The sequence below is a fragment of the Heptranchias perlo genome, chromosome 30, assembly GCF_035084215.1.
Source record: "Heptranchias perlo isolate sHepPer1 chromosome 30, sHepPer1.hap1, whole genome shotgun sequence".
Taxonomy (NCBI): domain Eukaryota; kingdom Metazoa; phylum Chordata; class Chondrichthyes; order Hexanchiformes; family Hexanchidae; genus Heptranchias; species Heptranchias perlo.
Window position 1 is genome coordinate 10,725,482 of NC_090354.1, and position 10,496 is coordinate 10,735,977.

A 10,496-nucleotide genomic window follows, 5' to 3' on the forward strand; every position below is an offset into this window, starting at 1 on the left:
AGACTGCTGGAAGGCACTGACAAGGTGACATCACAGCTGGGCGGAGCAAATGATTGACAGCCCAGCAGAAGGAAGAGACTGTGGAGCAAAGTTGTGTTTGATCAGAAGTGTTCAACTTAATGAAATCTAAACTAACATTTTGAGAGAATGAACAGCCAGTGGCTTTCTAGATCCGCTATTTTCATTCATTTTCAAAAGATTAAAGTGATATTTAGCAACAGCAGAGCAGAGGGATCGGAAGAGTGAATTTCAGATCAGTTTGATTTAAATTATGTGAAGTTCTGATTCTATCCCATTCAGGTTCATTAGTTGCCTTGTTTTTCTTTCATTTGCCATTGTCCGTTGCTATGGTAATGTGTTGCTATCCAGTTTTCCAAGATGATGGAGTGATGGCCTTTACATTCCTAGATTCTGGGGAGATATTCTACATACAGTATTTTGTAGTCAGAAATAAAACAATTTGATAATGTTTAAAAATCTCTCCTCATGATAAATGACGTGTTATTATAGAAAATTCAGCTAAACATTGACTCCAAGACAGACTAATGTTTATCCAGATGTGCGTATGAAGATATTTATTTTCAAGGGGATGCACCACTCAGTGGAGGTCCCCAGCCTGTTGATTTCCTTCAGCCAGACAGCTGCTCGTGCACCTAATTCCATTGTTTTCCTCTTCCAAGTGTAATTCTTTGTGCTGTGGGTGGGTTTAAATTTGATGCTGTATCTCTATTCATGTTCACCCCCAACAACCGTCCCCCCACCATCACCACCACCACCTCATTGTCCAATGTCTTCAAATTTTCTTTTTCTAAATTAGCTTTTGTTCAGAAAGTGAAAATATATCACAATTCCAGCTGTGAATGAACGAATCATCTCCAGCAACATCATTTCTGATACAACAATGGGGTTCAAAATGTAAACTCTGAATATGAACTTAAAGTAAACCTGGAATATATTTAACTGTTATGCAACCCAAATACAGCAGGGAATAAAGATTCAGGTTGCAGTTCATAGGAGACTCGGTGTGTTATGGAAACTGTCATGTAGCCATTTACCAAGTTATGGTGTTGGGAGCTTCACATCAACATTAATTGTCGGATCATCATTGTTTCTAATGCATTCTGATAGTAAATTAGTAACTTAAAAAATTGCCACGTTATCAGTAAATCCAATTATATTCTCGCCGTCAGTCCTATTCAATGCAAAGGAAGTTTATTCCCTAAATTAGGTGACAGTCTTGGCGCAGTGCTCGCACACTCACCTCAGAACCAGAAGGTGTTGGGTTCAAGACCCAGCCCATAGTCCTGAGCACATTATTTGGGCTGATAATTCAGTGTGGGAATGCTGCACTGTAGGGGCTGCCGTCTTTCAGGTGGGAGATTAAACTCAAGTCCCATCTGCTCCCTTGGGTGGAAGTAAAAGATCCCACTACCCTATTCAGAGTTCTGACGGATTCCTGGGCAACATTTACCCCTCAGCCAATACCACCAAGAACAGATTATCTGGTCATTTATCACAGTGTGTTTGTGGGACCTTGCTCTGACAAAATTCACTGCAGCATTTGGCTACTTTGCAACAATAACTGAATTTCAAAGTAATTAAATATTTATGAAGCACTTTGGGATGACCTGAGCACATTAAAGATGCCGTTTCAATGCAAATTCTTTCTTTATAAACAGAAATAATATATTTTTAAAAATGAATTAGTTGAAAATAAAGAAGCTGCTACCAGATTGGAAAGAAATTACAAAAGAATGTATTTTGATATATTAAATTTGCAAATACAGCAAATTAATACAATAAATTACTGGTACAAAATCTACAGCACTGAAGGTGGCCGTTCAGCCCATCATAACTCTGCCGGCTCTTTGAAAGAGATATCCCACTCCTTTGCTCTTTCCCCATAGCCCTGCAATGTTTTCCCTATTAAGTGTGCATCCAATTCCAATTTTGAAATTTTCCATTGAATCTGCTTCCACCATCCTTTCACACAGTGCAGTCCAGATCATAACAACAGATAATTACTGGCTGAGTAATTTTCATTTTCCCTTTGGTTCTTCTGTCTTAACGATGTGTCCTTTGGTTAGCAACTCTCCTGCCAATGGAAACAGTTTCTCCTTATTTACTCAATCAATACCCCTCATAATTTTGGACACCACTATTAAATCTCCCTTTCACCTTCTCTGCTCTAAGGAGAACAATCCCTGCTTCTCCAGTCTCTCCACATAACTGAACTCTCTCATCCCTGGTATCATACTGGTAAATCTCATCTTAACCCTCTCCAAGGCTTGTAAGAATATGAGAAAAGACAAAGTGGATTCAGTAATATAAAAGGCTCACGGGGAGTTTTTGTTAAAAAAGTTATCCAACAATTGAAAATGTCATGACCAAAACGTCTGGAATTGTAATTGTTTGTGTCCCAGGTGCTCCACGGTACTCAGCTGCATGACTGACTAAGACATCACATTTGGACACCTGATTGAAACCTTCACTCCTTTTAAATCTCACTGCACTCTGACAAGAGCCTGGAGTGGAATGTGGAGATCTGCAACTATTTCAATATTTTAAGATTATAATTATTAAAATGAGGAAACACCAATTCAGAGATTTGTACTTTATTACCACAATATACAAATTAAAATACAAAGAAAATATTTTTCAGATGTACAGATTTGAAAAAATGTTTCACTATCTCAGTTTCACACGAATTTACTTCAAGCTCATTTCCACCAGTGTACAATTGCTCTGTGATGTACAGCAAAAGTTCACTGCAAACAAATGTCAACAGTCCTCCTTTATTTCAGCCTCTGTCTTGTTCTCGCCACTCTCCTGTGTCTGTGCTTCTACGCCAGGATTTAGCCGGGGAGTGGTTGTTGTATCAGAGGTGATGTTGATGGGAACGGTTTGTTCATTCACAGCTGGCAGTGCCAGGCGTGGGGCTTGAACCTTTAACCGACCGTCCTGTGACAAACAGCAGTTAAGTGCTTGAGGATCGACATCTTCTGGCAGCTGAAATTCTCTCCTGAACTCTTCATATTTGTAGCTGTAACAGCCGCTCCCATCATCACTTTTCTTCTCATGTTTTCCTGTTACCAGCACTTTTCTTCCAAGTACTTTCACCTTCAGTTCTTCTGGGGAGAATTGCTGGACATCCAGGGACAGAAAAAAGTCATCTCCATCCTTGTCCTCGGATTCTCTTTTATCTCCTTCGTGGTCATCAGGTTTGTTGTTCTGACTTCTTGGTCTTTCCTCCCAAAATTGTTTTGCGAGCTCCTCAAGAACTCGATTCAGGAAATTCATGCTCTTTCTCGCTTCTTCCGCCTGTTGCCAGCTGTTGCATTCAAACGGCTCAAAGACTGTGTGTGGAACAGGCCACAATGTGCACACAGGCTGCTGGCACAGACGTGAAGCGTGGAAAGCCCGACAGCTCAGCATTGTCTCTGCCTCTTCTATCACTTCTCTCAAACCCGACTGATGTGAACTCCCAGTCTTCAGTCTCTGATCTGCTGCAGCACTCAGAACACACGCCTTATATATTCTACTCCCAGAAATCCAGACACTTCCAGAATTTGCTAAACTTTACTGGGTTTATGACACGTGAGCAGAAAATAACTCACGTCTCATCTCTGCCTTGCTTTAACGAAGAATGACTCGGCTCAGTGACACCCTCTGGTGCAATTCCAGAGACTGCTGGAAGCTGCTGACATTTGACATCACAGCTGGGCGGAGCAAATGATTGACAGCCCAGCAGAAGGAAGAGACTGTGGAGTAAAGTTGTGTTTGATCAGAAGTGTTCAACTTCATGAAATCTAAACTAACATTTTGAGATAATGAACAGTCAGTGGCTTTCTAGATCTGCTATTTTCATTCATTTTCAAAAGATTAAAGTGATATTTATCAACAGCAGAGCAGAGGGATCGAAAGAGTGAATTTCAGATCAGTTTGATTTAAATTATGTGAAGTTCTGATTCTATCCCATTCAGGTTCAGTGGTTGCCTTGTTTTTTGTTTCATTTGCCACTGTTCGTTGCTATGGTAATGTGTTGCTATCCAGTTTTCCAAGATGATGGAGTGATGGCCTTTACATTCCTAGATTCTGGGGAGATATTCTACATACAGTATTTTGTAGTCAGAAATAAAACAATTCGATAATGTTTAAAAATCTCTCCTCATGATAAATTATGCGTTATTTATAGAAAATTCAGCTAAACACTGACTCCAAGACAGACTAATGTTTAACCAGATGTGCGCATGAAGAGATTTATTTTCAAGGGGATGCACCACTCAGTGGAGATCCTCAGGTTGCTGAATTCCCTCTCAGACAGCTGTTAATGTACCTAATTCCCTAGTTTTCCTCTTCCAAGTGTAATTCTTTGTTCTGTGGCTGGTTTTAATTTTGATTCTGGATCTCTTATTCATGTTTCGTCCTCTCCCCACCCCCACCCCGCTACCAAAGTCCTTAAAATTTTTGTTTGTAAGTTAGCTTTTGTTCGGAAAGTGAAAATATATGTCGATTCCCTCTTGTTACGCGGCTATAACAACACAAATACCCGTTTTCTTGAACAAGTTTCAATAAGATCTGTTGTCAAGGACAATGGAGAACTCCATGCCTAAATCACTTCCTGGTTATGTCACTCTATGATTTTTCATTGGGAGACAAAGATACTGAGAATTCAGCTGAACCATTGTAACAAACTGAAAATTTAACAAACATGAGGCTGTATTCCTATTATATCAAATAAATTCATCTGAGCAGAGCTCCAGGTAGGCTCCGCCTACCTGGAATGGGTAGGAATATGTTAGTACACACTGGAAGTTTCTCAATTTGTGCCACTGTGTCACTGGACAGAGTCATTCTTGTTTAAAGCGAGGCTGAGGTGGAGTAATTATTTTCTGCTGACATGACATGAAGTCAGCAATCTTCATTCTGGAAGTGTCTGGAATGCTGGCATTTGAATATATAAAGCGTGTGATCTGAGTGCAGCAGCAGACCAGAGACTGAAGACTGGGAGTTCACATCAGTCGGGTTTTGAGAGAAGTGATAGAAGAGGCAGAGAAAATGCTGAGCTGTCGGGCTTTCCACCCTACACATCTGTGCCAGCTGCCTGGGCTCACGCTGAGACCTGTTCCACACAGTGTCTTTGAACTGCTCAAAGACAACATGTGGAAGCCAGTGGAAGAAGCGAGGAAGACCATGGATTGGGTCCATGAGCAGCTCTTAAGAGAATTGTTGGAGGAAAGATCAAAAAATCAGGACAACAGACCTGATGACTATGAAGAAAGTAAAACACAATCAGAGGGCCAGGATAGAGATGGCTTTTCTCTGTCCCTGGATGTCCAGCGATTCGCCCCAGAAGAACTGATGGTGAAAGTACTTGGAAGAAAAATGCTGGTTACAGGAAAACATGAGACGAAAAGTGATGATGGGAGCGGCTGTTACAGCTACAACTATGAAGAGCTCAGGAGAGAATTTCAGCTGCCAGAAGATGTCGATCCTCAAGCACTTAACTGCTGTTTGTCACAGGACGGTCAGTTAAAGGTTCAAGCCCCACGCCTGGCACTACCAGCTGTGAATGAACAAACCGTCCCCAGCAACATCACCTCTGATACAACAATCACTCCCCGACCAAATTCTGGCAAAGAGCCACAGAGACAGAACAGTGGAAAGCCTGAGGGAAACAAGAAAGAGGCCGAAACAAAAAAGGACTTTTAAGTGACCGGTTGCAGTGGCATTTACAGTGATGTTTTGTATGATGAAAGAATAATTGAATAGAGAGAGACTTGAGTTTCTGAGACAGTGGAATGAATTCATGATTAATTCTTGACTTCATCCTGTATGTCTGAAATTGTTCATTGTCCCGTTATTTGTTTTCAAGTGGATTATTTATATCTGTATATGCATTGGAACAATAAACATTTTGGAACAGTAATGTCCATGATTCAACTTGTTAACTTTATCAAAAAATATATATTTCACAATTCAATAACTGCACATTTACTCCCTTTCACTCTCAGTAAAGACACTTCTTTTAATCTGGGGTGAATTTCAAAGCAGAAAAGGGTTTCTCATGGAAAGATCTGCTTCAAAGTGAACTCAGTCCAGTATAAATGTCAAACATGTCACAGACCCAGTGCACCAATAACCGAAAGGTATCCAGAGGTATTCCCTGCAGTCTCACAATGACCAGCAATAATCAGCTTGTCTTCCAACAGAGGCACCAAACTGCACACCATTCATTTAGTGGATGGTCGAAACACGTTACCTGTTATCTGTTCAGTATAAAAAACTTGCGAGTATGAGATTTTGGGAGGGAAAAGCAAAGTTACTTGCACCGTAAGCAAGTTTTATGAAGTTTCAGCTAAATAGTTGTATTATAAATCCTATACCCTTGAGGCACGTATCTTTCAGTATCAGTAAGGTGTGTAATATTTCTGGCCGTGTCAGTCAGCGGTTATATTCTTTCAGTAAATTTACTGTGTTACAGCAACGGACACACTGCTTGTGTTTAGGCTCTTGCAGGACAGCGGGAAACATCAGCGAACGTATGGCAGGTCCCGGACTACACGTGAGCAATGTCACAACAGATCTAGTCGTAAATTATTAAATGGAGTGCAAAATGTAAACTCTGAATATAAACTTAGAGTAAACCTGGAATATATTTAATTGTTAGGTTATCCAAATACAGCAGGGAATAAAGATTCAGGTTGCAGTTCATAGGAGACTCGGTGTGTTATGGAAAGTGTCATCTCGTCGTTTACCAAGTTATGATGTTGGGAACTTTACATCAACATGTAGGGCCATCATTGTTACTAATTTAATATCAGAATACATTAGAAACTTTAAAAATTGCTTCATGTTATCAGTAAACCCAATTATATTCATGCTGTTAGTTCTATTTAATGCAAAACAAGTCTATTCCCTGAACTAGGTGGCAGTCTTGGCCCAGTGCTGGCACGCTCACCTCTGAGCCAGAAGCTGTTGGGTTCAAGCTCCATTCCATAGGCCTGAGGACATCATTTCGGCTGACAATTCAGTGTGGGAATGCTGCACTGTAGGAGGTGCCGTCTTTCAGATGGGACATTAAACTCAAGACCCATCTGCCCACTTAGGAGGAAGTAAAAGATCCCATTACACTCTTCAGAATTCTGACGGATTCCTGAGCAACAGCCAATACCACCAAAAACACATTATCTGGTCATTAATCACGTGTTTGTGGGACCGTGCTCTTTGCAAAATTCACTGCTGCATTTGGCTACATTGCAACAATAACTGCAGTCCAAGATTACTTAATTGGTTATGAAGCACTTTGGAATGTCCTGAGCAAGTGAAAGGTGCTATATCAATGCAAATTCTTTCTTTATAAACAGTAATAATATATTTTTGAAAATAAAGAATCTGCCATCCGTTTAGAAAGAAATCACAAAAAACCTGGTCAATTATGTATTTTGATATATGAAATGTGCAAATACAGCCAATTAATGTGATAAATTACTGATAAATATAAAATCATACAGCACAGAAGGAGGCCATTTGGCCCATCATGCCTGTACCGACTCTTTGAAAGAATTATCCCACTCCTCTGCTCTTTCCCCACAGCCCTGCAATTTGTTCCTTTTTAAGTACATATTCAATTCCAATTTTGAAATTTACCATTGAATCTGCTTCCACCACCCTTTCAGGCTGTGCGGTCCAGATCATAAGAACAGATAATTACTGGCTGAGTAATTTTTGTCTTCCTTCTTTTGTCAATAATCTCAAATATGTGTCCTCTGGTTACCAACCCTCCTGCCAGTGGAAACAGTTTCTCCTTATTTACTCAATCAACAGAATCATAGAATGGTTACAACGCTGAAGGAGGCCATTCGGCTCATTGAGCCCGTGCTGGCTCTCTGCAAGAGCAATCCAGCTAGACCTCATCCCCCGCCCTATCCCCGTACCCTGCAAATTTTTTTCCTTTTATCCAATTCCCTTTTGAAAGCCACGATTGAATCCGCCTCCTCCACCCTTTCAGGCAGCGCGTTCCAGATCATAACCACTCACTGCAAAAAAAGTTTTTCCTCATGTTGCCTTTGGTTCTTTAGCCAATTGCCTTAAATTTTGTGTCATTTGGTTCTCGACCCTTCTGCCCATGGGAACAGCTTCTCCCTACCGACCCTGACTAAACCCCTCATGATTTTCATCACCTCTATTAAGTCTCCTCTCTACCGTCTCTGCTCCAAAGAGAACAACCCCAGCTTCTCCAGTCTATCCATGTAACTGAAGTCCCTGATCCCTGGAACCGTTCTAGTAAATCTCTTCTGCACCCTCTCCAAGGCCTTCACATCCTTCCTAAAGTGCGGTGCCCTGAACTGGACACAATACTTCAGTTGTGGCCGAACCAGTGTTTTATAAAGGTTCATCATAACTTCCTTGCTTTTGATCACTATGCCTCATAATATTCCTCATAATTTTGGACACCACTATTAAATCTCCCTTTAACCGTCTCTGCTCAACAGAGAAAATCCCAGCTTCTCTAGTTTCTCCACGTAACTGAAGTTCCTGATCCCTGACATCATTCTGCTGAATCTCCTCTACACCCTCTCCAAAGCTTGTAAGAATATGAGAAAAGACAAAGTGGATTCAGTAAGATAAAAGGTTCACGGGATTTTTTTCAAAAAAGTTATCTAACAATTGAAAATTTTGTGACCCAAACATCTGGAATTGTAATTGTTTACGTCCCAGGTACTGCATGGTACACAGCTACATGACTGACTAAGACAATACTTTTGGACACACTGATTGAAGCCTTCACTCTTTTTAAATCACTCTGAACTCTGACAAGAGCCTGGAGTGGGATTTGGAGATATGCAACTATTTCAATATTTTAAAATTGTACTTCTTAAAATGAAGAAACACCAATTCAGAGATTTGTACTTTATTACCACAATATACAAATTAAAATACAATGATTGCATTCATTCACCAGTATACAATTGCTCTGTGATGTACAGCAAAAGTTCATTGCAAAGGAATGTCAACAGTCCTCATTCATTTCAGACTCTGTCTTGTTCTCGCCACTCTCCTGTGTCTGTGTTTCTACGTCAGGATTTAGCCGGGGAGTAGTTGTTGTATCAGAGGTGATGTTGATGGGAACGGTTCGTTCATTCACAGCTGGCAGTGCCAGGCGTGGGGCTTGAACCTTTAACCGACCGTCCTGTGACAAACAGCTGTTAAGTGCTTGAGGTTTGACATCTTCTGGCAGCTGAAATTCTCTCCTGATCTCTTCATATTTGTAGCTGTAACAGCCGCTCCCATCATCACTTTTCGTCTCATGTTTTCCTGTCACCAGCACTTTTCTTCCAAGTACTTTCACCTTCAATTCTTCTGGGGAGAATTGCTGGACATCCAGGGACAGAGAAAAGTCATCTCCATCCTTCACCTCGGAATCTCTTTTATCTCCTTCATTGTCATCAGGTTTGTTGTTCTGATTTCTTGGTCTTTCCTCCCAAAATTCTTTGGCGAGTTCCTCAAGAACTCGATTCAGGAAATTCATGCTCTTTCTCGCTTCTTCCATCTGCCGCCGACTGTTACATTCAAACGGCTCAAAGACTGTGTGTGGAACAGGCCACAATGTGTACACAGGCTGCTGGCACAGACGTGAAGGGTGGAAAGCCCGACAGCTCAGCATTGTCTCTGCCGCTTCTATCACTTCTCTCAAACCCGACTGATGTGAACTCCCAGTCTTCAGTCTCTGATCTGCTGCAGCACTCAGAACACACGCCTTATATATTCTACTCCCAGAAATCCAGACACTTCCAGAATTTGCTAAACTTTGCTGGGTTTATGACACGTGAGCAGAAAATAACTGACGTCTCATCTCTGCCTTTGCTTGAAAGAAGAATGACTCGGCTCAGTGACACCCTCTGGTGCAATTCCAGAGACTGCTGGAAGCTCCTGACAAGGTGACATCACAGCTGGGCGGAGCAAATGATTGACAGCCCAGCAGAAGGACGAGACTGTGGAGTAAAGTTGTGTTTGATCAGAAGTGTTCAACTGAATGAAAGGATTTTTCTGACGTACAGAATGAGAAGAATGATTCACATTTTAAGTTTCGCACTAGCTTCCTTCGAGTTCATTTCCACCAGTGTACAATTGCTCTGTGATGTACGGCCGAAGTTCATTGCAAACGAATGTCAACAGTCCTTATTCATTTCAGACTCTGTCTTGTTCTCGCCACTCTCCTGTTTAAATTTGATGCTGTATCTCTATTCATGTTCACCCCCAACACCCATCCTCCCACCACCACCACCTCGTGTTCCAATGTATTCAAATTTTCTTTTTCTAAATTATATTTTCACTTTCCAAACAAAAGCTATCACAATTCCAGCTGTGAATGAATGAATGAATCATCTCCAGCAACATCATCTCTGATACAACACCCACTCCCGGCCAAATTCTAGGAAAGAGCCACAGAAACAGGGCAGTGGAAAGGATGAGGGGAACAAGAAAGAGGCTGA

At 41.2% G+C, this 10,496-nt stretch overlaps 3 protein-coding genes across 3 annotated transcripts; 1 reads left to right on the top strand and 2 right to left on the bottom strand.

Annotated features, from left to right (window-relative positions):
• Positions 1-2,599: 2,599 nt before the first annotated feature.
• LOC137300124 (heat shock protein 30C-like) lies at positions 2,600-3,630 on the bottom strand. Its single transcript, XM_067969213.1, has one exon. It carries the CDS (start codon positions 3,433-3,435, stop codon positions 2,782-2,784), a length of 654 nt encoding a protein of 217 aa, XP_067825314.1. The 5' UTR covers positions 3,436-3,630; the 3' UTR covers positions 2,600-2,781.
• A 1,369-nt stretch (positions 3,631-4,999) lies between these two features.
• LOC137300125 (heat shock protein 30C-like) lies at positions 5,000-5,918 on the top strand. The gene has a single exon (XM_067969214.1). It carries the CDS (start codon positions 5,059-5,061, stop codon positions 5,710-5,712), a length of 654 nt encoding a protein of 217 aa, XP_067825315.1. The 5' UTR covers positions 5,000-5,058; the 3' UTR covers positions 5,713-5,918.
• A 2,980-nt stretch (positions 5,919-8,898) lies between these two features.
• On the bottom strand, positions 8,899-9,857 carry LOC137300126 (heat shock protein 30C-like). The gene has a single exon (XM_067969215.1). The coding sequence runs from the start codon at positions 9,665-9,667 to the stop codon at positions 9,014-9,016; it is 654 nt and encodes a 217-aa protein (XP_067825316.1). The 5' UTR covers positions 9,668-9,857; the 3' UTR covers positions 8,899-9,013.
• Positions 9,858-10,496: the final 639 nt, after the last annotated feature.